The sequence below is a fragment of the Orbicella franksi genome, chromosome 7 (assembly GCF_964199315.1).
Source record: "Orbicella franksi chromosome 7, jaOrbFran1.1, whole genome shotgun sequence".
NCBI classification, from domain to species: domain Eukaryota; kingdom Metazoa; phylum Cnidaria; class Anthozoa; order Scleractinia; family Merulinidae; genus Orbicella; species Orbicella franksi.
In genome coordinates this window covers 13,908,825-13,936,657 of record NC_138151.1, presented here as the reverse complement: position 1 = coordinate 13,936,657, position 27,833 = coordinate 13,908,825, and the positions used below count along the sequence as shown (strand labels likewise).

At 41.1% G+C, this 27,833-nt stretch overlaps 5 protein-coding genes and 1 non-coding gene across 6 annotated transcripts in view; 4 read left to right on the top strand and 2 right to left on the bottom strand.

Moving 5' to 3' along the window:
- LOC145493796 (carbohydrate sulfotransferase 11-like) overlaps positions 1–27,833 on the top strand; it is a 116,519-nt gene that overhangs the window by 14,198 nt on the left and 74,488 nt on the right. The gene's annotated exons all lie outside the window — the stretch shown is intronic.
- Positions 1–27,833, top strand: part of LOC145492631 (uncharacterized) — a 79,021-nt gene that overhangs the window by 14,270 nt on the left and 36,918 nt on the right. The window lies entirely within an intron of this gene.
- On the bottom strand, positions 8,934–9,982 carry LOC145493461 (uncharacterized). The gene has a single exon (XM_081472934.1). It carries the CDS (start codon positions 9,794–9,796, stop codon positions 8,981–8,983), a length of 816 nt encoding a protein of 271 aa, XP_081329060.1. The 5' UTR covers positions 9,797–9,982; the 3' UTR covers positions 8,934–8,980.
- Positions 14,932–16,021, bottom strand: LOC145492851 (uncharacterized). Its single transcript, XM_081472227.1, has one exon. It carries the CDS (start codon positions 16,019–16,021, stop codon positions 15,206–15,208), a length of 816 nt encoding a protein of 271 aa, XP_081328353.1. The 3' UTR covers positions 14,932–15,205.
- Positions 26,293–26,365, top strand: Trnam-cau (transfer RNA methionine (anticodon CAU)). The gene has a single exon. It is a non-coding gene; the product is annotated as a tRNA-Met (tRNA).
- LOC145492868 (uncharacterized) lies at positions 26,681–27,274 on the top strand. The gene has a single exon (XM_081472245.1). It carries the CDS (start codon positions 26,681–26,683, stop codon positions 27,272–27,274), a length of 594 nt encoding a protein of 197 aa, XP_081328371.1.

Genomic DNA, 27,833 nt, shown 5'->3' with positions numbered 1-27,833 from the left:
CATTGCAGGCATAACAATAGACTCTCTTGGTTACACTACACTCCTGGGTGTGCCACCTTAAAAAGTGTAGCCGAATAATGTTATTGTAGGCATGACATTAGACTCTTTTGGTTACACTACACTCCTGGGTGTGTCACCTTAAAGTGTAGCCGAATAATGTTATTGTAGGCATGACATTAGACTCTCTTGGCTACACTACACTCCTGGGTGTGTCACCTTAAAGTGTAGCCGAATAACATTATTAGACTCTCTTGGTTATACTACACTTCTGGGTGTGCCATCTTAAAGTGTAGCCGAATAGTGTTATTGCAGGCATGACATTAGACTCTCTTGGTTATACTACACTCCTGGGTGTGTCACCTTAAAGTGTAGCTGAATAACATTATTAGACTCTCTTGGTTATACTACACTCCTGGGTGTGCCACCTTAAAGTGTAGCCGAATAATGTTATTGAAGGCATAACATTAGACTCTCCTGGTTATACTACACTCCTGGGTGTGCCACCTTAAAGTTTAGCCGAATAATGTTATTGCAGGCATGAGATTAGACTCTCTTGGTTATACTACACCCCTGGGTGTGCCACCTTAACGTGTAGCCGAATAATGTCATTGCAGGCATAACAATAGACTCTCTTGGTTACACTACACTCCTGGGTGTGCCATCTTAAAGTGTAGCCGAATAATGTTATTGTAGGCATGACATTAGACTCTTTTGGTTACACTACACTCCTGGGTGTGTCACCTTAAAGTGTAGCTGAATAATGTTATTGTAGGCATGACATTAGACTCTCTTGGTTACACTACACTCCTGGGTGTGTCACCTTAAAGTGTAGCCGAATAACATTATTAGACTCTTTTGGTTATACTACACTTCTGGGTGTGCCATCTTAAAGTGTAGCCGAATAGTGTTATTGCAGGCATGACATTAGACTCTCTTGGTTATACTACACTCCTGGGTGTGTCACCTTAAAGTGTAGCCGAATAACATTATTAGACTCGCTTGGTTATACTACACTCCTGGGTGTGCCACCTTAAAGTGTAGCCGAATAATGTTATTGAAGGCATAACATTAGACTCTCCTGGTTATACTACACTCCTGGGTGTGCCACCTTAAAGTTTAGCCGAATAATGTTATTGCAGGCATGAGATTAGACTCTCTTGGTTATACTACACCCCTGGGTGTGCCACCTTAACGTGTAGCCGAATAATGTCATTGCAGGCATAACAATAGACTCTCTTGGTTACACTACACTCCTGGGTGTGCCATCTTAAAGTGTAGCCGAATAGTGTTATTGCAGGCATGACATTAGACCCTCTTGGTCACATCACACTCCTGGGTGTGCCACCTTAAAGTGTAGCTGAATAATGTTATTGCAGGCATGACATTAGACTCTCTTGGTTACACTTCACTCCTGGGTGTGCCACCTTAAAGTGTAGCCGAATAATGTTATTGTAGGCATGACATTAGACTCTTTTGGTTACACTACACTCCTGGGTGTGTCACCTTAAAGTGTAGCCGAATAACATTATTAGACTCTCTTGGTTATACTACACTTCTGGGTGTGCCATCTTAAAGTGTAGCCGAATAGTGTTATTGCAGGCATGACATTAGACTCTCTTGGTTACATCACACTCCTGGGTGTGCCACGTTAAAGTATAGCTGAATAATGTTATTGCAGGCATGAGATTAGACTCTCTTGGTTATACTACACTCCTGGGTGTGCCACCTTATAGTGTAGCCGAATAATGTTATTGTAGGCATGACATTAGACTCTCTTGGTTATACTACACTCGTGGGTGTGCCACCTTAAAGCATAGCCAAATAACGTCATTGCAGGCATGACATTAGACTCTCTTGGTTACACTACACTCCTGGGTGTGCCACCTTAAAGTGTAGCCGAATAATGTTATTGAAGGCATAACATTAGACTCTCTTGGTTATACTACACTCCTGGGTGTGCCACCTTAAAGTGTAGCCGAATAATGTCATTGCAGGCATAACAATAGACTCTCTTGGTTACACTACACTCCGGGGTGTGCCACCTTAAAGTGTAGCCGAATAATGTTATTGAAGGCATAACATTAGACTGTCTTGGTTATACTACACTCCTGGGTGTGCCACCTTAAAGTGTAGCCGAATAGTGTTATTGCAGGCATGACATTAGACTCTCTTGGTTATACTACACCCCTGGGTGTGCCACCTTAACGTGTAGCCGAATAATGTCATTGCAGGCATAACAATAGACTCTCTTGGTTACACTACACTCCGGGGTGTGCCACCTTAAAGTGTAGCCGAATAATGTTATTGAAGGCATAACATTAGACTGTCTTGGTTATACTACACTCCTGGGTGTGCCACCTTAAAGTGTAGCCGAATAATGTTATTGCAGGCATGACATTAGACTGTCTTGGTTATACTACACCCCTGGGTGTGCCACCTTAACGTGTAGCCGAATAATGTCATTGTAGGCATAACAATAGACTCTCTTGGTTACACTACATTCCTGGGTGTGCCACCTTAAAGTGTAGCCGAATAATGTTATTGAAGGCATAACATTAGACTGTCTTGGTTATACTACACTCCTGGGTGTGCCACCTTAACGTGTAGCCAAATAATGTTATTATAGGCATGACATTAGACTCTCTTGGTTAAACTACACTCCGGGGTGTGCCACCTTAAAGTGTAGCCGAATAATGTTATTGTAGGCATGACATTAAACTCTCTTGATTCTACTACACTCCTGGGTGTGCCACCTTAAAGCGTAGCCGAAGAATGTTATTTGCTGGCATGATATAAGATATTATTTTGGTTATATCTTGTAAATTATGTTGTTAATATTGCATGCTTGCGTCAACAGGGGACTGATGGAATTACTCTGATTAAAATCAGTGTTGCAGTGTTCAAATCATTTTATGAAAAGGTCTTCCTCATATTTTACAGGGGAATGCTTGGACAAAAACGTCTTCAATGATGTTGAGAATTTGAATCCTGTTTAGCTGGACCTATAACATAATTAATTATCTGCCAGTCAGTAACCACGTAGCAATTAAATAGAATACAATGATAGTACACATTAATAAACAACCATCAACTGGCAACAGACCTTATGGTGGTTAGTGATAAGCCAATCATAATATGAGCTGCTGAAAAAAATCAATTGTAGCTTTTCAGTAAGTGCTTCATTAATTACAAACCATTGTCTATTCTTAACCTGGAAAAAGTGGCAAGGTCAAATTTGAAGGATCCCCTAAAAAAAGGATCAAAATACTACTGCAAAATTAATACACCTACACCATCATCATCTTCATCATTATTGATAAGTTGTGCTTAAAAATCACTGACTATTACTTTTCCTGAAAAATTCCCATAAAAAGTTAGCACACTCTAAATGAAATATCAACATTCCAAACTGGACTGGCCTGAAATTTCTAGTTGTCAGCAAACTACTTTGTTTTGATTCCTGAGAAAGCAATCAAAGCAAAACTAAGTTGCGAGAGGTCCATCAAAATCACTTGATTGATGTTGCAAAATTCAAACCGCTCAGGGAGTCAGCTAGCCTCGTACGCAGACTCTTTTTGAGCTTTGGGAGGAATGTTGCGTGACGAGCCCAAACAGTATCTGCGTAGGAGGCTAGGAATCAGCCAGCTTTATTATTTTCCTCATGGGACTAGTCCAAAATATAACAATTTCCAAAATGACTGATATTGTGGTCCATAGTACCATCCTGACGTTTCAATCAAAAGAAAATACCGCTATGCAAGCTGACCCCTGACCCTACTCCAGCAAAATCCACCCAGATCCCTGTTGGTAAAAATTAAATTCAAGCGGGAAAATAAACTGAGATTGAGCTCTCAAAATACAAAGGCAGCGCTAGTCAGGCTGGAACGGCCATTACCATTCAAAGGGCTAATTTAAAAATGGAAGTTCTTTTAATTCCCATCGGGTAAATTAGCTGAACTCAAGCAACATAATTTGTCCGTAGGCTTACCACCGTTCTTGACCACGTCCTTTTCGAATAGTGAGCATGTTTAATACAGGCCGTTCAGGAAATTATTCAAGCGAACAAGTTCTTCCTCCTTGTGATGTGCGTTCTTTAATATCAGGATGTTGGCTTAACAAAACGGCCAGCAAACCAAACTTGACATCCAGAGCATGCTTTGCGCAATTTGCCACGATAACTGGAGCTGTCGGCAAGGCAAAATGATCGAATTTCCACTGCGCTTTTCTTAAAAATACTGTATCGGACTTTTGGCACGAACACGTTGGGTCAGCACATGCCAGTTATTTTTCTTTTCCGAAGAAAAATCTGGATTGATGATGCGAGCAAAGGGATAAAAGCTCTTCCTTGGCGCCATCTTCGCGTTCAAATGAACTCCCTAGGTCGAGGCAGGTCACGAGGTGGCGTTTTGCTGTCACAAGAAACAATGCTTACTAAAATAACCTAACGTTTTCCAAATGCCGAAGTAAGTGATATGACACATGACTGAAACCGCAAACGACAGATTATAACGCTTTTCACAACCGCAAACCAAAAATCTCAGCGGGAAGAGATACTTACAGTAGAAGTCATTTGCGTCCCCTCATGCTGAAGATAGTGCGAATTGCTCGCCTTGAAGGGAAAGAATTAGATTGGAGAATAGCACTTCAGAACTTTCTCTTCCAGTACAGAGTTACCCCACATACTGTTACTGGAGTCTTTCTAACATTTAACAAATGGGAATTTCAACCCTGCTGAATGCTTGTTCAAACTTAAATACCTTGGTAACTAATGAACTTGTTAACCTATCGTTATTCGTCGCCCAATTTATGGCCACACTTAACTTACGCCCAGCACTGAAACATTTTCGATTTAAACTGTTTAGGTAGAGGTTTAGGCCAAGAAACAAGCCGGCAAAACAGACCGACCAAAAACCACAAATATTTAGACATCGAAAACGTAAAATATTGAAAACCACTGTATAACTTTAGATCGAATCAATAACTGTTATATTTAAATTCGCCATCAAAACAAAGTATCATATTTACTGACTGGTATAATGAATAAATACTCGGGTACCCACCCTTAATAACTTCATCTCTCCAGGTGACTCACTCTCATAATAACCCGCGGGCATGGTTACAAATCACTGAATCTGAGGAGAACATTTTGTTGATAGTTTTTCCATCTGATTGTGAAAGCCAATTGAAAGTCAATCTGCACTTATACAAAAGGTTAACAATCAAGACTCTTCTTATCTTTCTCGTTACGTTTTGAAAATTTAGCAAGGATTTTTCTTGCTCTCTCCTGTAGATAAGGGGTCCATCTCCGTATAGTGTAGTCAAATTCTAACTTCTCTCTGAGACAAGGAAAAAAAAATTAAAAAAAACTACTTTTCTACCATTTTGCTGCCATGTGATCTCTTTTGCTTTATACCCCCAAGTTTATACCACCAAGCCTCCAAGCAGCCAAGTCCGAATTGTTCGAAGTAAAATTGGCGTTTAGGTATTGGATTGTATTTTCTATTATTCCTAACAGCCCCCAGTCTTAGTTCACCCTGTGATAACAATCTGAAATGTGACATTTTTTTTTCGCTCCTGAATACAACGTTTAGCTCGTGTTCCAAAAGCACTATTACACATTGTCGGGACATTTACGATATTTTCTTGTGGTACTTTTAATCGAGCCCTAAAAAAATAACGCGTGCAATTACTGGCTATCCGTTGAATTCAAAAGTGCTCCCAATTTGCCTGGAAAAGAATAACCAAACAGTTCATAGTCACTTCCATTTGAAAAATTCTTTGTTTAGGGAATTGAGAATAGTAATGTAACATATCAGCCGCCGTGTCAGACGAACGAAATGAATGGGAAGAAACGCGGTCGTCATATCCCGCCTTTTTTTTTATCAAATAACAAGCATCTTCAAAGAGATTTTCGAAACGACCTATAAAGTCATAGCACAGGGATGACATAAATTGTCAAATGCTTGCCAGTGTTCATCCCACCTTCGTATTTCTGCCAGATACTTCGTAAATTCCGAAAAAAACACACCGCTGCCTGTCTCAAGGGCCTGCTTTGTTGCATTAGGCCTGTAAGGTTTCCTGCGACGAAACACGTTGAAATAATGAAGATCCTTCCAAAGTACAGTGTCGGCGTTACGTTTGTGCCTCTCGCAGTAATCTTGGAATCAAGCTTTTCGTTCTTGCAAATTTCCATCCTTAACCTCTGATTGATGCTAACAGAGTCCTGTTTGTGAAAGATGTAAATTAAAATTATTGCAAGAGCATTTTTAACCCATCATTAGTCTAATGAAGTCTTAATTGTTTGCCATGAATATTTTCAATCATGTTTCCAAACAGCTACCCCTCGTCGTCTTGACCTCACAGGTTCTGGTTTTGCTCTTGGTCCTACAAGCTGATAGGGATGGCACGAACGTATGGGATACTTCGTGAATTCCGGAAAAGTCACAGCGCTGCCTGTCTCCAGGGCCTGCTTTGTTGCATTGGGCCTGTATCTTTTGATTATATCTCTGCCATACACTGGATGATAACACTCGTTATCTTTCAGAAATTTATCTTTGTAAGCGGAAAGCACCCGCTCTATGGGATCCCGGACAAATAGGAACGTAAAATAGTTCTTAAGCATTTGTTCCACTTCCTGTGGAGGGAATCTGCTTAGATCGGTTTTCAAACTGCCCTTATAAATTTGCTTGTCATCATCTACCAAGGGTGACAGTTCCTTTTTCCATTGTGAGCTTGAGACTATGGGTATAAAACAGTAAATAACTTTCCTGCTACGAAACACGTTGAAATAATGAAGATCCTTCCCAAGCACCGCGTGGGCGTTACGTTTGTGCCTGTTGCAGTAATCTTTGACTCAAGCTTTTCGTTTTTGCAAACGAATTTCCATCCTCAAACTCTGATTGATGCTAGCAGAAACCTGTTTGTGAAAAATGTAAATTAAAATTATTACAAGAACATTCTTAACCCATTATTGGTTTAAGGTAATTCTGAAGGAGTTGAAAGGCTTAATGAAGTCTTAATTGTTTGCCATGACTATTTTCAATCATGTTTCCAAACAGCTACTCCTCGTCGTCTTCTTCAGGGGAATGGCCTCTAGCCAACGAGAATAATAGTCGACAACCACAAAGAGGTTTTCACCATTTGAGATCGCATCAAGATCCACGAGATCTCTTGCCAGGGTCCATAGAGCAAAGTGCTTGACCTCACAGGTTCTGGTTTTGCTCTTGGTCCTACAAGCTGATAGGGATGGCACGAACGTATGGCATACTTCGTGAATTCCGGAAAAGACACAGCGCTGCCTGTCTCAAGGGCCTGCTTTGTTGCATTAGGCCTGTATCGTTTGATTATATCTCTGCCATACACTGGATAATAATACTCGTTATCTTTCACTACTTTATCCTTGTAGGCGGAAAGCACCCACTCCAAGGGATCCCGGACCAATAGGAACGCAAAATAGTTCTTAAGGATTTGTTCCACTTCCTGTGGAGGGAATCTGCTTAGATCGGTTTTAAAACTGCCCTTATAAATTGGCTTGTCATTTTCTACCAAGGGTGACAGTTCCTTTTTCCATTGTGAGCTTGAGACTATGGGTATAAAACAGTAAATAACTTTCCCCCTACGAAACACGTTGAAATAACGAAGATCCTTCCCAAGTACAGTGTCGGCGTTACGTTTGTGCCTGTTGCAGTAATCTTGGACTCGAGGTTTTCGTTCTTGCAAACGAATTTCCTTCCTCAAAATCTGATTGATGCTAGCAGAGTCCTATTTGTGAAAAATGTAAATTAAAATTATTACAAGAGCATTTTTAACCCATCATTAGTCTAATGAAGTCTTAATTGTTTGCCATGAAGATTTTCAATCATGTTTCCAAACAGCGCCCCCTGGTCGTCTTCTTCAGGGGATGGCCTCTAGCCAACCAGAATAATAGTCGACAACCACCAAGAGGTGTTCATCATTTGAGATCGCATCAAGATCAATTGAGATCTCTTGCCAGGGTCCACGAAGCAAACTGCTTGACTTCACAGGTTCTGGTTTTGCTCTTGGTCCTACAAGCTGATAGGGATGGCACGAACGTATGGCATACTTCGTGAATTCCGGAAAAGACACAGCGCTTCCTGTCTCAAGGGCCTGCTTTGTTGCATTAGGCCTGTATCTTTTGATTATATCTCTACCATACACTGGATGATAATACTCGTTATGTTTCACAAATTTATCTTTCTAAGCGGAAAGCACCTGCTCTATGGGATCCCGGACAAATAGGAACGCAAAATAGTTCTTAAGCATTTGTTCCACTTCCTGTGGAGGGAATCTGCTTAGATCGGTTTTCAAACTGCCCTTATAAATTTGCTTGTCATCATCTACCAAGGGTGAAAGTTCCTTTTTCCATTGTGAGCTTGAGACGTTGGGTACAAAACAGTAAATAACTTTCCTGCTACGAAACACGTTGAAATAACGAAGATCCTTCCCAAGTACAGTGTCGGCGTTACGTTTGTGCCTCTCAAACTCTGATTGATGCTAGCAGAGTCCTGTTTGTGAAAGATGTAAATTAAAATTATTACAAGAACATTTTTCTTATAAGTAGTTTTTTTGAAAAACATTTCAGAATAAAAAATAGCGGTAAAAAACGACGTTTCGATCTCTCTGAGATCGTTTTCAAGTTGAAGAAAAAACAAATGAAATATACATATATAAGCACAAATTAGCGCGTGAGAATGTGAAACGGTAAAACATGTAAATACAAGCGCTAAAATGTAAGTGTTAAAATAATAAAATACTATAAAAAAACCTATATAAATAACTTTGCACGGATTGAATCTGACTGTTTGTTCAAGGTCGGCTTAAGCTCCTTTACAAAGAGCATTTCGTAAATTAGGCAGTCGAATTTACTTTGGCACTTTCTCAAGATGGTAAAATCCTGATACATGTCACTTGGGACTGTTCTATGCTGCTCTTTGATGTGATTCCCGATTGAAGACGATCCTTAGTGTTCCTCAACGCGTTGATAGAGGTGTCGGCACGTGTACCCGACATAGTTTGCATCACACAAACCACACTTATAGTAGGAAACAACGCGTTGCTGGTTAATGATAGGCAGCTTCTTTTCTTTTGGTTTGACCTCGTGTCCGATCTTGCGGCTTGTATACATGGGACGAATATCAGTTCTAATTTTTCGGCCTAGTTCCCCAAGTTGCCTTCGCGCGGAATTGGCCGATCTCTGATCCTTGAAAGGTAACACTATTCTGACAGGCGCTTCATTCACGTTACGTGCTCGAGTAGAAATTGGATCGCCAGAAACTTTCTTGGTGACAAAATTACTGATGGTCGATTGTATCAATTGCGCTGGGTCCTGAAGTCGGGAGAACGTCTGTGTGAGATGATCACATTCCAGGCGGAACAGTTGCCAGGTAGATGATAGTTTAAAGGCACGATCCAGCATTGTTTTCAGCAATGACTTCTTGTATTTAACGTCGACGTGGCTCTTGTAATGTAGTAATAATCCGGTGTCAGTTGGTTTTCTGTACACCCTTGTCTCCAGGCGACCATTGCATTTCTTGATGTCCGTTCCCGGGAAAGGAAGTTTGCTGTGTTCGCCAAGTTCCATGGTGAAGCTGACAGATGGATGACTCTCGTTTAGAGAAGAAAGGAATGCTTCAGCTGTTTCGGTGTCAGGCATTATGCTCAATGTGTCATCCACATAGCGTTTGTAGAACTTGGGAAACTTGCCTTGGTCCTGAAGTCGATCTTCGATACTGCACATAAATACGTTGGCCATTAGGGGTCCAAGTGGCGAACCCATGGCAACACCTTCGGTTTGTTCATACAAACTCCCCTCGAACTGAAAAAGCTGGTTCTTGGCGACAATATTTAGCAACTCTACCAAGTCTGATTTTGTAATGTTGAGATTATGCTGTTTATTGAAGCAGTCGTTCTTAAATCCCTTTTCAGCTAGAATTTGTATCGTCTCATCAACAGGGACATTGGTAAAGAGCGATTATTAGTTTAAGGTAATTCTGAAGTTGAGTTGTAAGGCCTAATGAAGTCTTAATTGTTTGCCATGAATATTTTCAATCATGTTTTCAAACAGCTACCCCTGGTCGTCTCCTTCACGGGAATGGTCTCTAGCCAACAAGAATAATAGTCGACAACCACGAAGAGGTGTTCACCATTTGAGATCTCATGAAGATCAACCGAGATCTCTTGCCAGGGTCCATCAAGGAAACCGGTTGACATCACAGGTTCTGGTTTTGCTCTTGGTCCTACAAGCTGATAGGGATGGTACAAACGTATGGCATCCTCCACCTTTTTGTCCATTTGCGGCCACCACACTTTCTCTAGCAACCTGGCTTTAGTACGGACCATGCCCTGATGAGCTTTGTGTGCCAACATGATGGTTTGTTTCCAAAGGCTCTGAGGCATCACAATACGAGTTCCTCTCGTCAATACTTGTCCTACTACCCACAGTTCTTCTTTAACCGCTCTGTAGATGGCGAATGACAACTGGCTCCAGTCACCGGTGGTCACAGCTTTGCGTACTAGTTGGATCATCTGCTGTGGCAGTCTCGACTTTCTTCGGCAGTAAAGCGGCTGGCACCGCTGCACTTGCCACGCTGTATGCAAAATCTTTAATTTGTCGGGTGTCCTTATCTTTAGTTGAGTCAACGGGTAGGCGGCTGAGGACGTCAGCAGCATTATCTTTGCCTGGTACGTGTGTCAACGTGTATTGCAATTGCTGCAAGTACAGGAGCCACCTTTCTATCTGAGCAGATGGAGGTTTGGACTTTGCACTGAGTACTGTGACTGGCTGCTTGTGGTCAGTGCGGATCTCCAATTTAATTCCGTATAGGTACAGGTAAAACTGCTCGCAAGCTTATCTGACAGCAAGAATTTCTGTTTCAGATTGGGAGTATCTTGCTTCAACTTTGCTAAGCTTCCGGCTAGCGTAATATATTGGCCTGTAGGTCAGGTCTTCTTGTTTTGCTCCATATCGTCCCAACTCCAACAGGAGAGGCATTGTTTGTGAGCCGTGCTTTGGCACCTTGTCTGTGGTAGGCCATCACTGGTGCTCTAGTTAGCAGGTCTTTGATTTCTTGAAAGGCTTTGCCCTCTTTGCACCCCAACGGCACTTAGCATCTTTGCTGGTTAGGTCCTGGAATGGACTTGATATACACTGGAAAAGTTGAAAATTTACAGAGTATGTAAATAACATGTAATTAACATGTAAATAATCAAAAAGAGAGCGTAAAAAATAATTTACATGATTTTTCCCCGTTTACATGTTTTGGAGGTTCCATGTAAAAAACATGTAAATATTTCAAGTGAAACATGTAAATAATGGAGAAAACACTGTAAATGTTTCAAAGCAAAGGGCTAAGATGATGTAAATTACATGTAAACTGTTCCTGCAAATACTGTAAATAGCCTGTAAATTTCTTGTGATTTAATCTGGAAACCCGTAGATAACATCTAAATTTAATACTGGGGAGGTTGCCAAAATACTGTAAATAACATGTTAATAAAAAAAGGGTGGGCTGTAGACAACCTGGAAATAAAAAAGGTGGGTGTAAATAAGATGGAAAATGAAAACAGGAGCCTGCAAATAACATGGAAATCAAAAAAGGGAGCCTGTAAATAACATGGAAATAGAAAAAGGGAGCCGAAAAGAACATGCAAATCGGAAAAGGGAGCCTGTAAATAACGTGTAAATCGAAAAAGGGAGCCCTAAAATAACATGGGAATCGAGAAATGCAGCCTGTAAATAACTTTGAAATCGGTAAAGGGACCCTATAATAACTTGTAAATTGAAAAGGGAGCCTGTAAATAGCATGTAAATCGAAAAAGGGAACCCGTAACTAACATGGGAATCGAAAAAGGGAGGCTGTAAATAAATAACTGTTATATTTAAATTCTCAATCAAAACAAAGTATCATATTTACTGACTGGTATAATGAATAAATACTCGGGTACCCACCCTTAATAACTTCATCTCTCCAGGTGACTCACTCTCATAATAACCCGCGGGCATGGTTACAAATCACTGAATCTGAGGAGAACATTTTGTTGATAGTTTTTCCATCTGATTGTGAAAGCCAATTGAAAGTCAATCTGCACTTATACAAAAGGTTAACAATCAAGACTCTTCTTATCTTTCTCGTTACGTTTTGAAAATTTAGCAAGGATTTTTCTTGCTCTCTCTCCTGTAGATAAGGGGTCCATCTCCGTATAGTGTAGTCAAATTCTAACTTCTCTCTGAGACAAGGAAAAAAAAATTTAAAAAAACTACTTTTCTACCATTTTGCTGCCATGTGATCTCTTTTGCTTTATACCCCCAAGTTTATACCACCAAGCCTCCAAGCAGCCAAGTCCGAATTGTTCGAAGTAAAATTGGCGTTTAGGTATTGGATTGTATTTTCTATTATTCCTAACAGCCCCCAGTCTTAGTTCACCTTGTGATAACAATCTGAAATGTGACATTTTTTTTTCGCTCCTGAATACAACGTTTAGCTCGTGTTCCAAAAGCACTTTTACACATTGTCGGGACATTTACGATATTTTCTTGTGGTACTTTTAATCTAGCCCTAAAAAAATAACGCGTGCAATTACTGGCTATCCGTTGAATTCAAAAGTGCTCCCAATTTGCCTGGAAAAGAATAACCAAACAGTTCATAGTCACTTCCATTTGAAAAATTCTTTGTTTAGGGAATTGAGAATAGTAATATAACATGTCAGCCGCCGTGTCAGACGAACGAAATGAATGGGAAGAAACGCGGTCGTCATATCCCGCCTTTTTTTTTTATCAAATAACAAGCATCTTCAAAGAGATTTTCGAAACGACCTATAAAGTCATAGCACAGGGATGACATAGTTTGTCAAATGCTTGCCAGTGTTCATCCCACCTTCGTATTTCTGCCAGATACTTCGTAAATTCCGAAAAAGTCACACCGCTGCCTGTCTCAAGGGCCTGCTTTGTTGCATTAGGCCTGTAAGGTTTCCTGCGACGAAACACGTTGAAATAATGAAGATCCTTCCCAAGTACAGTGTCGGCGTTACGTTTGTGCCTCTTGCAGTAATCTTGGAATCAAGCTTTTCGTTCTTGCAAACGAATTTCCATCCTTAACCTCTGATTGATGCTAACCCATCATTAGTCTAATGAAGTCTTAATTGTTTGCCATGAATATTTTCAATCATGTTTCCAAACAGCTACCCCTCGTCGTCTTCTTCAGGGGAATGGTCTCTAGCCAACCAGATTAATAGTCGACAACCACCAAGAGGTGTTCATCATTTGAGATCGCATCAAGATCCACGAGATCTCTTGCCAGGGTCCATCAAGCAAACTGGTTGACCTCACAGGTTCTGGTTTTGCTCTTGGTCCTACAAGCTGATAGGGATGGCACGAACGTATGGCATACTTCGTGAATTCCGGGAAAGTCACAGCGCTGCCTGTCTCAAGGGCCTGCTTTGTTGCATTGGGCCTGTATCTTTTGATTATATCTCTGCCATACACTGGATGATAATACTCGTTATCTTTCAGAAATTTATCTTTGTAAGCGGAAAGCACCCGCTCTATGGGATCCCGGACAAATAGGAACGTAAAATAGTTCTTAAGCATTTATTCCAGTTCTTGTGGAGGGAATTTGTTTAGATCGTTTTTCAAACTGCCCTTATAAATTTGCTTGTCATCATCTACCAAGGGTGACAGTTCCTTGTTCCATTGTGAGCTTGAGACTATGGGTATAAAACAGTAAATAACTTTCCTGCTACGAAACACGTTGAAATAATGAAGATCCTTCCCAAGTACCGCGTGGGCGTTACGTTTGTGCCTGTTGCAGTAATCTTTGACTCAAGCTTTTCGTTTTTGCAAACGAATTTCCATCCTCAAACTCTGATTGATGCTAGCAGAAACCTGTTTGTGAAAAATGTAAATTAAAATTATTACAAGAACATTCTTAACCCATTATTGGTTTAAGGTAATTCTGAAGTTGAGTTGAAAGGCCTAATGAAGTCTTAATTGTTTGCCATGACTATTTTCAATCATGTTTCCAAACAGCTACCCCTCGTCGTCTTCTTCAGGGGAATGGCCTCTAGCCAACGAGAATAATAGTCGACAACCACAAAGAGGTTTTCACCATTTCAGATCGCACCAAGATCCACCGAGATCTCTTTCCAGGGTCCATCAAGCCAATTGGTTGGCATCACAGGGTCTGGCTTTGCTCTTGGTCCTACAAGCTGATAGGGATGGCACGAACGTATGGCATACTTCGTGAATTCCGGAAGAGTCTCAGCGCTGCCTGTCTCAAGGGCCTGCTTTGTTGCATTAGGCCTGTATCGTTTGATTATATCTCTACCATACACTGGATGATAATACTCGTTATCTTTCAGAAATTTATCTTTGTAAGCGGAAAGCACCCGCTCTATGGGATCCCGGACAAATAGGAACGCAAAATAGTTCTTAAGGATTTGTTGCACTTTTTGCGGAGGGAATCTGCTTAGATCGATTTTCAAACTGCCCTTATAAATTTGCTTGTCATGTTCTACCAAGGGTGACAGTTCCTTTTTCCATTGTGAGCTTGAGACGTTGGGTACAAAACAGTAAATAACTTTCCTGCTACGAAACACGTTGAAATAATGAATATCCTTTCCAAGTACCGCGCGTCAGTGTTACGTTTGTGCCTCTTGCAGTAATCTTGGACTCGAGCTTTTCGTTCTTGCAAACGAATTTCCATCCTCAAACTCTGATTGATGCTAGCAGAGTCCTGTTTGTGAAAGATGTAAATTAAAATTATTACAAGAACATTTTTCTTATAAGTAGTTTTTTTGAAAAACATTTCAGAATAAAAAATAGCGGTAAAAAACGACGTTTCGATCTCTCTGAGATCGTTTTCAAGTTGAAGAAAAAACAAATGAAATATACATATATAAGCACAAATTAGCGCGTGAGAATGTGAAACGGTAAAACATGTAAATACAAGCGCTAAAATGTAAGTGTTAAAATAATAAAATACTATAAAAAAACCTATATAAATAACTTTGCACGGATTGAATCTGACTGTTTGTTCAAGGTTGGCTCAAGCTCCTTTACAAAGAGCATTTCGTAAATTAGGCAGTCGAATTTACTTTGGCACTTTCTCAAGATGGTAAAATCCTGATATATGTCACTTGGGACTGTTCTATGCTGCTCTTTGATGTGATTCCCGATTGAAGACGATCCTTAGTGTTCCTCAACGCGTTGATAGAGGTGTCGGCACGTGTACCCGACATAGTTTGCATCACACAAACCACACTTATAGTAGGAAACAACGCGTTGCTGGTTAATGATAGGCAGCTTCTTTTCTTTTGGTTTGACCTCGTGTCCGATCTTGCGGCTTGTATACATGGGACGAATATCAGTTCTAATTTTTCGGCCTAGTTCCCCAAGTTGCCTTCGCGCGGAATTGGCCGATCTCTGATCCTTGAAAGGTAACACTATTCTGACAGGCGCTTCATTCACGTTACGTGCTCGAGTAGAAATTGGATCGCCAGAAACTTTCTTGGTGACAAAATTACTGATGGTCGATTGTATCAATTGCGCTGGGTCCTGAAGTCGGGAGAACGTCTGTGTGAGATGATCACATTCCAGGCGGAACAGTTGCCAGGTAGATGATAGTTTAAAGGCACGATCCAGCATTGTTTTTAGCAATGACTTCTTGTATTTAACGTCGCCGTGGCTCTTGTAATGTAGTAATAATCCGGTGTCAGTTGGTTTTCTGTACACCCTTGTCTCCAGGCGACCATTGCATTTCTTGATGTCCGTTCCCGGGAAAGGAAGTTTGCTGTGTTCGCCAAGTTCAATGGTGAAGCTGACAGATGGATGACTCTCGTTTAGAGAAGAAAGGAATGCTTCAGCTGTTTCGGTGTCAGGCATTATGCTCAATGTGTCATCCACATAGCGTTTGTAGAACTTGGGAAACTTGCCTTGGTCCTGAAGTCGATCTTCGATACTGCACATAAATACGTTGGCCATTAGGGGTCCAAGTGGCGAACCCATGGCAACACCATCGGTTTGCTCATACAAACTCCCCTCGAACTGAAAAAGCTGGTTCTTGGCGACAATATTTAGCAACTCTACCAAGTCTGATTTTGTAATGTTGAGATTATGCTGTTTATTGAAGCAGTCGTCCTTAAATCCCTTTTCAGCTAGAATTTGTATCGTCTCATCAACAGGGACATTGGTAAAGAGCGATTATTAGTTTAAGGTAATTCTGAAGTTGAGTTGTAAGGCCTAATGAAGTCTTAATTGTTTGCCATGAATATTTTCAATCATGTTTTCAAACAGCTACCCCTGGTCGTCTCCTTCACGGGAATGGTCTCTAGCCAACAAGAATAATAGTCGACAACCACGAAGAGGTGTTCACCATTTGAGATCTCATGAAGATCAACCGAGATCTCTTGCCAGGGTCCATCAAGGAAACTGGTTGACATCACAGGTTCTGGTTTTGCTCTTCGTCCTGCAAGCTGATAGGGATGGTACAAACGTATGGCATCCTCCACCTTTTTGTCCATTTGCGGCCACCACACTTTCTCTAGCAACCTGGCTTTAGTACGGACCATGCCCTGGTGAGCTTTGTGTGCCAACATGATGGTTTGTTTCCAAAGGCTCTGAGGCATCACAATACGAGTTCCTCTCGTCAATACTTGTCCTACTACCCACAGTTCTTCTTTAACCGCTCTGTAGATGGTGAATGACAACTGGCTCCAGTCACCGGTGGTCACAGCTTTGCGAACTAGTTGGATCATCTGCTGTGGCAGTCTCGACTTTCTTCGGCAGTAAAGCGGCTGGCACCGCTGCACTTGCCACGCTGTATGCAAAATCTTTAATTTGTCGGGTGTCCTTATCTTTAGTTGAGTCAACGGGTAGGCGGCTGAGGACGTCAGCAGCATTATCTTTGCCTGGTACGTGTGTCAACGTGTATTGCAATTGCTGCAAGTACAGGAGCCACCTTTCTATCTGAGCAGATGGAGGTTTGGACTTTGCACTGAGTACTGTGACTGGCTGCTTGTGGTCAGTGCGGATCTCCAATTTAATTCCGTATAGGTACAGGTAAAACTGCTCGCAAGCTTATCTGACAGCAAGAATTTCTGTTTCAGATTAGGAGTATCTTGCTTCAACTTTGCTAAGCTTCCGGCTAGCGTAATATATTGGCCTGTAGGTCAGGTCTTCTTGTTTTACTTCATATCGTCCCAACTCCAACAGGAGAGGCATTGTTTGTGAGCCGTGCTTTGGCACCTTGTCTGTGGTAGGCCATCACTGGTGCTCTAGTTAGCAGGTCTTTGATTTCTTGAAAGGCTTTGCCCTCTTTGCACCCCAACGGCACTTAGCATCTTTGCTGGTTAGGTCCTGGAATGGACTTGATATACACTGGAAAAGTTGAAAATTTACAGAGTATGTAAATAACATGTAATTAACATGTAAATAATCAAAAAGAGAGCGTAAAGAATAATTTACATGATTTTTACCATTTACATGTTTTGGAGGTTCCATGTAAAAAACATGTAAATATTTCAAGTGAAACATGTAAATAACGGAGAAAACACTGTAAATGTTTCAAAGCAAAGGGCTAAGATGATGTAAATTACATGTAAACTGTTCCTGCAAATACTGTAAATAGCCTGTAAATTTCTTGTGATTTAATCTGGAAACCCGTAGATAACATCTAAATTTAATACTGGGGAGGTTGCCAAAATACTGTAAATAACATGTTAATAAAAAAAGGGTGGGTTGTAGACAACATGTAAATAAAAAAAGGTGGGTGTAAATAAGATGGAAAATGCAAACAGGAGCCTGCAAATAACATGGAAATCAAAAAAGGGAGCCTGTAAATAACATGGAAATAGAAAAAGGGAGCCGAAAAGAACATGCAAATCGGAAAAGGGAGCCTGTAAATAACGTGTAAATCGAAAAAGGGAGTTTGTAAATAACATGGGAATCGAAAAAGGGAGCCTGTAAATAACTTGGAAATCGGAATAAGGAGCCTGTAAATAACTTGTAAATTGGAAAAGGGAGCCTGTAAATAACTTGTAAATTGAAAAAGAGAGCCTTTAAATAACATGGAAATCGAAAAAGGGAGCTTGTAAATAACATGGAAATCGAAAAAGGAGCCTGTAAATAACGTAGAAATCGAAAAAAGGAGCCCGTTAATAACATGGAAATTGAAAAGGGGAGCCTGTAAATAACTTGTAAATTTAAAAAGGGAGCCTGTAAATAACATGTAAATCGAAAAAGGGAGCCTGTAAATAACATGGAAATCGAAAAAGGGAGCCTGTAAATAACGTGGAAATCGAAAAAGGGAGCCTGTAAATAACATGGCAATTGAAAAGGGGACCCTGTAAATAACCTGTAAATTGAAAAAGGGAGCCTGCAAATAACGTGTAAATCGAAAAAGAGAGCCTGTAAATAACCTGGAAATTGAAAAAGGGAGCCTGTAAATAACATAGGAATCGAAAAAGGGAGGCAGAAATGCTGTACGATAAATAACTTGTAAATAACAGCTTGAAGAAAAATGCATGGAATGTACTGTTTTATTGTAATCAAATCTGTTGATCTTAATTATAATAGTAGCAAATATGCAAATTTATACACAATCAGAAATTTATTGCTATCAGTAGAAACTTCGTACAATTCAAATAGTTTTTATATGCCAGGAATAAGCTTTACAACGTATATACTGCAACAAATAAAACATGTTTTCTTTTCTTTCTGTCTATAACAAGACGACTTAAATGTAATTTTGTACATGGCCAAAATATTTCAAAATTCCATGACTGAGCTCCTTTAACCAAATTCAAGCACTTTTCAAGAAGACTACTAAAATTCAAGACCTTTTCAAGACTGTGCGAAACCATGTCATATTCAGTTCTATTTAATTCATAAATAATAAAATGATTAAGAACTATACTGTTGTCAGCTACAACTATTAAAAAATTTGCAATTTAGGCGTATTACTAAATTAAAATTGTTTGCGAATGGATAACTGTCTTAAATATATACTAAATTCACAAAGTCAAATGTAACATAATGATAATACCTTTGTCATAAAATGAATGAATAAACTGTTTTGTCTTACTAAGTAATTAATGTAGGTTTAAATTAGCCTTAATAATTATTATGAAAAATGTGGGAGGCACAATGGCCTCGTAGTTACATGTAGTTCGCTCAACTCCTGATCGAGCGGTCCGGGTTCAAGCCCTAGGCGGGTACATTCTGTTGTGTTCTTGGGCAACACACTTTACTCTCAGTGCCTCTCCACTCAGGTCTATAAGTGGGTACCAGCGAATTTAATGGTGGGGTAATCCTCCAACGGACTAGCATCTCATCCAGGGGGAGTAGAAATAGTCCTAGTCGCTTCCTGCTACAGAAAGCGGAATAAGCTCCAGCGTGTTGGGCCACGTGGCCCATGTGCAGACTTTACCTTTACCATATTATGAAAATTACTGCAATGTAAGTGTGAAGTATTGATCAACTTTTTTCTGTGAATTGTTCTTTTGAAATAACAGAAAATAGGAAGAAAAAACATCTACCACAAGATGGAGATTGACATTTCAAATTCATCATAAAAACATTGATGCCAAAGGAATGTTACATTCCATAACATAAAATAAAGCTTCTTGCATCTTTTAAGCTATGTTCACAAAGTCACAGTCTCCTTCTTTTTCCAAAAATGAATGGAATCCAAATAGTACAAACATTCTGGATCCCTGACAAAACATTCACTGTAAACAACATTCAGACTGGTGAAGATCCAAAATTTTACTTGTTTTTTTTTGGTATAAAAAACTGTACTGTAAAAACAACAACAACAAAAAAACACAAAAAAACAATTTATGGGGGCCTGTTGAAATTGAAAGGCCTATCTAGTACCATAGTTCCCATAACACGGCATAATTTAATAAATTATTGTTCTGGTACTACATGTATGTAAACATAGCCTTTGCTTTTCATGATGAAATCTTATAGCTGCTGTATTGAACAATAAGTATCAACCTAGCAATGTAAGATATTTACATTTAATGCTAATTCACTAACACAGGTGGGTGATACTTCAAAGCATTAAAAATAATGTTTAAAGTGGTTGAATTAATATAAAGCTGCCAGAGCATATCAAAGTGTTGAAGGTCACCATGTTAGACTGTAATGCACCAGGGGCCCATTTCTCAAAGGTTCCAAAATGTTTTCGCACACAGAAAGCCATAGCAAAATCTGAAATCTTATGCTTACAGAGCTGTTTTATTCGCTTATTCTCAATATGAACAGAGGTTCCCTTCACACAAGACTTTCAGGCATATACAGCTCTTAGTTTTTAGACACAGATCAAAGATGGCTTTGCGGGCATAAAAAGTTTCCAGGGACTTCAAGGCCTTGGACCCCTTATAGAGTCATAAGTACTGTAGACTTCTCAGTTGCTCCTTTTTTCCTGATCAAGCATCAATGCCAAGGAGTATGCATGTATTGACCACTCTCAAGTTTACTTCATCCTACAAGTAACATAAAACATTTTGTTAAATAAGATAAGTTATGTTTGTGTGTGAATCAGCAAATTCTGTGTATGATATCAATCAGCGAATTTTAAACTGGAATTATTATTTTGTTTCTTATCATTCCAATTTATACTGTGACCTTTGAAATCAGACTGTAGCCGGTCATGTTGACCGGCCAAAGTAATTTTAGCTCGGTCACGTCTCATTTCTGACCGGTCAAGATATTTACGAAAAAATCAAGTACATGTAATGTTGGCTTAATTAAACCCACAAATATAATTTGTTTGTTCCAGTCATTGCTAGACCGTTTAAAAATTGGCTTAATATTTTTCTGAACGGATTTAACCCCAGTCGTTCGAATGGCATTTCTATTGATCTTGAATGCATGACAAACAGCAAGCGAATGGTCTTTAGCCGTTCGAACAGATATATGTTGGTGTATGTTTTCATGAGAGGTCATAATAAAAATGAGATTAAAACGTTCAGATTTACAGTTGGGGATTTGATTGTTTATTCAAGAATGAACAACGTGATCATCTCAACATGACATGACTGGTCAACATGAATGGCGAGTGAAGTTTTTGGCCGGTCAAGTCACCATTCTGGCCAGACATTGCCCGTTGACCGGCCATTATTTTGAGCCCTGAATATTCATCAATTAAACAGATCTTACATCTACATCTGTAGGTGCTGTGTGACAAAAACATTGCATCTCTGATTGGAAGGCACTGAATGTCAGAGGATGTAGAAGAACTAAACTCAAAATCTGTGGCAGTAAATATTCAATGTTCAATATCTTCTACACTGTAATATTCATGCACAATAAATCAAACTCCTATAAAACAATGTTTCAATAATAAGTCAAGTTATTTGCAGGCACAATTTGATTGTTTCTTACAGTCATGCACTTATGCTCTATTGGTGGACAAAGGTACCGGTGATGTCATAAACATTTGTTTTTGTTTCTTTGTTATGTATTACAAGGCAGATAGATTCCATATTGCCATGCATCTGTTCAGTAATAGATCACAGAAGAGTAGTATAGGGGGGCGGTTTGAGACCTAGCCAATCAGAAGGCGTTATTTCGGTCACGTGACGCGTCTAGACCAATCAGCGTGCAGGATTTTCGGGTCAGGTCAGCGGTTGCATTAGTTCGCATTAGAGAGGTCTGGGGCGAGCTCGGCCAAAGTAAGGCGCGAGGAAGTGAGGTCATGGGGTCGGAAGTGACGTCACAGACCACGTGAACAGATTTAAATTTTTTTTTTATTTTTTACAATCCCGGTTGCGTCCAGGTTAATCCACTGGTGTAGGAAACATCTTCAGAGTATTCGGGTGACCAAAATCGGGACATACGATTTGACGATGTGACGGTGACTTCGTTTCTGTTGTAAGCGTACCTTTGTCCATCCCTATCGTATTCCGCTATGTGAGTGAAGCGTTCTCGGTGTACGATTTCTTGCAGGCAGGGATACACTGCTCTTGGAATGAGTTTGTTGACCAATTGGTAAAATGTTTTTCTGACTTCTTCGGTGGGTTCGATAGGGGTGTTGACTGCCGCGTGAATGTACAGAGGATTTCTTCCATCAGGAGAAGTGGAGATGAACCAATCCAGTTGGACCCAGAAGATGCACCAAACTAAAAGATCGATGGGAAAAGGAAGAATGTCCCAGGAGATGGTACCTTCTTGGTGGATGGTGTGGGCTATGGTGCTGGCTCGGTTATCACTGATGGCGTTTCGGGCACGTTCCAAAGGCGTGGGACCCGCGAGTTCGGGGGATAACACCCAAATCGGTTGGTTTTCGGGACTGTCTCCCAAGTTTTCGTTGGCTCGGAGATCGATGTCGTCGTCGACGATGATGGTGTCGTTACTGTCTTCAAGGGAGGGACGTCGACAATGTCCACATTGCAAGCTTTGTTCGTTGGCCATTTTGTAGCATCGTTTGTGTAGAAATTTTCCGCAACAAAGCATGACTCGACAACGTACGATGGATTCGATATCTAATTCAGTTCGACGGATGAAACATGTGTCTTTAAACGCGGAGAGTTCGGGTCCCAGTCCTTGTAATCGTGGACTTTGCCTGGAAGCCATGATGGAAAATCACGACATGTGCTGTAGCTCGCTCGTTTAAATAGATGGGGTCATGTAATTTTCGCGTGCCTGGTGGAGGGGTGATGGGGGTATCCCCCTCTGGTGACGTTATGGAAAAGGAGGGTTACGATTGGTGGAGGTGTTGATTAAAAGGAAGTGCGGCGTGACTCTTCGTTTTTTTGTTGAAGATGCCTATTACGCGATCTTACGAAACTATTTTGGCGGAGTTGGATGCGAGTTTGGAGCGACTGAGTGACGAATGGGAACTTGTTCAGTCGAAGAAGCGGCGCGCCACGAATACGAATGCGCAGGAGTTATTGAAGAGGAAAATGAATCTGATATTGAGGGTGATCCTGAAACTTCAAAAGTGTCGAGGCCGTTTGGTGAAGATTCACGATGAGTATGGGAACAGTGTGGAGAGACAGAGGGCTAAAGAAGAGATAGAAGTGCGCTTATCCGACATGGACAAGTTGTTTGATTACTTTAGTAAATTTTGAAGACAAGAAAGACAAGAAATTGAAAAAAAGTTTTCTTTATTGTTTACCGAAAATGTTTGACATCCATAACCAAAAAGCGTGACACTCTGTAACAGGACAATGATGGATACTCTCGTCTTGATGCAAACCGCAGCTGGGTAATAAACGTTCACTTGAAATGATGTGTCTGAGTTTGTCGTATTTGGGACAACCCAATGTTTCTAGATCGAGACGAGGAATGTTCAGTTTCGTTAGCAGATCTTTTTCCACGTGTCCTCCCTTGTAGCCCACCACGGTTCTCTGACCGTCTTTGTACATGGAGTAGATATCCTGGATCAGTTCGTTGAGGACTTCGGGTGGTTGAAAACGTTCGACCTTGAGGGGTTGATAGCTCAATCCATGTATCTTCCTTATCACAAAACTCACGGTTCGTTTGTCTTTGTCGCTCAACTCTTTGTAAGGGATGGGGATGCGAAAAGCGTGTCTTCCATATTCTCGGTTCCAAGTGTAATAACCCAGTTCTCTGACTTGAAAGGTCTTGTTGATGAAAAAACCTTCTAAATCCAAAATGAAGCAAAGATTGTCCTGTAACGCCTCCATGTTTGAAACTGACGGTCAACCTTTTTTGACTGCCTTTTATGAAAAATGGGAGGACCAATGAGAGCTTGCCACGTTCACTTGGGTGGAGGCAATCCCCTTCGTTCCAGGTACAAGCGTTCTTTGGGGGTGAATTCATCAAACAGGTGCTGTTGGTGAAATTCTTGGGGGCGTTGTCTCGGAGTATTCGGTCTAGGTTGGACTTTGTGTGGGGGCTCAAATCACTTCGATCCCAGTTCCCTTCGAAGGGGCAAAGAGGAACTCTTCTCTCTACACTTTGTTGAAGGGGGTGGGGTTCCAACCAAAGCTTTCTACCCTCTTCTAACCAAGCTCTGACCTTGGTTTGTGGAAATTCGTCGGCCCATTGAAAGATGTCGCAATAGCGCTTGGAACACCTGAAGTAAAACCTGCCCGGGTTCTTTTCTGATCTGGACATGCTCATGATGAGAGGTCTTTGGCAATAGCATTTCATTTTTTCCATGGGTAGTTGAACATAGTAGTCGTTCAGCATACGTTGGCTGGAAGCTACATAATGCTGCACGTTGTCTACGCCTGAACAGGCAAAACAATCGGGGACGGGACATTTGTAATAGGACCAACGGCCGTGCGCGGTCTCCGTCTCTCGCTTCTTTAATTCTTGCTTGGGGTGCCTGGGGCAAGGAAAGTGTGTGTGGGGTGGTGAAGGGTTCCTGTAGGGTGTGTCTGTTTTCCATTCTTGTTTCATACCGTCGAGGAAGGCATCGGGATCGAATTCGTCTCGCTTGATTTCGTCTTTGACGTCTGGCACGGGGAAGAAGGTGTGGATGACGGGGGGATTATCTGCGTCGAAGAAACAGAGGACAAGTTATTTTCTTTTTTTTAATCGTTCGAGTATGCGCATTCGTCTGGGACCTAAGGGTCGTCGTTTATGCTGAAGTTTGAGTATGAGTTTTTGTTCTTAACGTTTTAAAGCGAAGTCACCGTTTCTTAACAGATAATCGTCTTCACAGGTTAATTCTATTTCTTGCATGGAGTGGTGGAGTTTATCGTAAATGGTTTTGACCGTGACTTTAGATTGGAAATGAACTTGTTTACCTTCGGGTGGTTCCTGCTTGATTTTCTTCTTCTTCTTTTTGTTGTCTTTGTTGTCTGATTTCTTTCTCTTCTTGGCATTAACAGGATATTTGGCGGGCGAATGAGGATTGAGACTATAATCTACATAACCTTTACCAACATCCTGCGCTTTGTCTGGTAACATGTAGCGCGTGGGGGATTCGTCTGGACTGGGTTGCGGGGGTGGCGGCTCCATGACTTTGGTTCCTGTCGCTGACGACGACTGAAATGAAGTGAATGAAACTCTGACGTTATATTTATAGGGTCTGGATCGACCAATCAATGCGCAGCACTTTTCCATCACGAAAGTGATTTTACTTGATTGACAGTCCTTGGTGTATAAAAAACGCGGTTCCACTGTTTGGAGTTCACTTGACACGATGGATTGCAGCGAAGAGATTCCGCTGGTCGATTTTGAAGAAATGAATAAGGAGGCTACAACCTTGAAGAGAAGGAAGGTCGAGAAGAAAAAGAAGCAACCTCCTAAGGAGGAAATCCCGGTTTGTAAGATGGTGGTGGAAGAGAAGAAGAAAGAAGAACCTGATCTTTCGCTTTTGTTGATCAAAAAGACCATCGATACTATTTTGCTGGAGGAAGCCAGTGAAATAGGGACCAAGATGGATAAGTACCGAGGTGTTTTGTCTGGGGGTATTTTGAAAGTGGCGGATCAGATGGTGCGGCGGGAAGTCGCGTGAAGTTGCATAAAGTGGTCGATGCGTTGCGAACAGGCTGGAAAGAGTGGAAGAAGACTGGGGACGACAAAGCGACCCTTGACGTGTTCTTGAAAGCCATGGAAGTGAACTTTGGTTTAACTCGTGATTCAGTACTTTTACTTTAGGGTGGCGTGTTGTTGTATTGACCAATGACGTCTTTCTTTTTTTACTATAAAACGTTGCGTTGCGGTTCTTGTTTTTATCATTTTATTCAAGATGTTGACCGTGTTGTACAGTAATAGCAACGCGATCATTCATTTGATCGAGTCGGTGTGTGGATTTCACGTGTCGCCTTTGGGTTGGATCGATGAGGAAGAAGGGGTTGACAACCTGTTGCTGTTCGACATTTTTGTTTTGTGAGAAACCTCAACACGACTGGACCATTCCTGAACTACTTCGTCTACGTCCTGAGTGGGGATGGCAGATTCTTCCTTTACTGAAATCCGCAGGACATAGAGCTCATCTCTTCACCATCGATTGGTACTCCATGGTCTACATCAAGGAATTGGATGTGATTCGTTTTGTGCCAGCCGTTATTCCACCGGTCAGAATGAAGGACAGGTTCTGTCTGTTGGCCACGTCGAGTTTGACCTTCATGATGAGACAGAAGATCAGGAAGATGATTGAACCCCTCACCTACGCGAGAGATATCTCCGTGAGACTGAGCGAGAAACGGAATCGTCCGATTTCGTTGGGGACTCCCGCTTATTTCAGGGAACTGGCTGAAAAGATGGAGGATTTGTTGGTGCGATTGATGATGGAGAAAGAACAGTGTTACCTTGTAAATAGTTTTAATCACTGTTTGTTGAACGAGGATGACTAAATGGTGTAGTGGTCAGCGCGTTGGGCTCATAACCCAAAGGTCCCTGGTTCGAATCCTGGTTTAGTCCTTTTTTTGGATAAAAGCAGTGATGTGACAAAAATAAAATTCATTTTTTGGTGATCATGACTAGTGCATGGTATAGTCTCTGCGAGCGCTCCGAGCTTTTATATGCCAAGTATGGAGAGAAATATCCCATTCCCTCGTTGATAGGTCAAAACTCCGAACAGGTGTTTTTGGACAGTCATGTGGAAGAAAACGTCTGGCGTTTCGTCGTCTTCATATTATGGTTGGAACGACAACCCATGCCAATCGGGTGGTACGCCATCATAAAACGAGAACACCCTGAGCTGATTAGACAATCTCTCTGTCGATTGGCGACATTATGAGCACGAAAACCCGAAAGAAGAAGAAGGTGGATCGTTATGCCAACTTGTTGAGGTCGTACGAGGATCCCAATGTCCCAGGAAGTCTGGGAGGCGTGACGCGTTTTGCCAAAGTCCGAGGATTACCCATCGAGCCGGTGCGAAAGAGATTGGAAGCCAGTTTGGGATGCACGCTTCACAAACCCACACGTCATCGTTTTCGTACCGTACCCGTGATGGTCTACGGTATCGACGAACAATGGGTGGCGGATCTCATCGAAGTGGGAAACATTGCCAAATCGAATCGAGGGTACAGGTATCTGTTGACGGTGGTGGACGTGTTGTCCAAGTACGCTTGGGTGGAACCGGTCAAGTCCAAGACTGGCAAAGACGTGACGGCAGCCTTCGAGAAAATTTTGAAACGCAGTGGTGGAAGGATACCTCGCAAGTTGCAAACCGATGACGGCAAAGAATTTTACAACAAGACCTTTCAAACCCTGATGACACGAAAAGACATTCGTCATTTTTCGACCAGCGGCGATACCAAAGCTAGTGTGATCGAACGATTCAATCGCAAATTGGGAGCACTTTTGAATTCAACTGATAGCCAGTAATTGCACGCGTTATTTTTTTAGGGCTAGATTGAAAATACTACAAGAAAATATAGTCAATGTCCCGACAATGTGTAATATTGCTTTTGCAACACGAGCTAAACGATGTATTCAGGAGCAAAACAGAAAATGTCACGTTTCAGATTGTTATCCCAGTGTGAACTAGGAGCTGGTGGAAGAGTAGTTTTTAAAATTTTTTTTCCTTGTCTCAGGGAGAAGTTAGAATTTGACTACACTATATGGAGATGGATCCCTTATCCACAGGAGAGAGAAAGAAAAATCCTTGCTAAATTTTCAAAAAGTAACGAGAAAAATAAGAAGAGTCTTGATTGTTAACCTTTTGTATAAGTGCAGATTGACTTTAAATTGGCTTTCACAATCAGATGGAAAAACTATCAACAAAATGTTCTCCTCAGATTCAGTGATTTGTAGTCATGCACGCGGGTTATCATGAGAGTGAGTCACCTGGAGTGATGAACTTATTAAGGGAGTATAGCCGAGTATTTATTCATTATAATAGTCAGTAAATATGATACTTTGTTTTGATTGAGAATTTAAATAT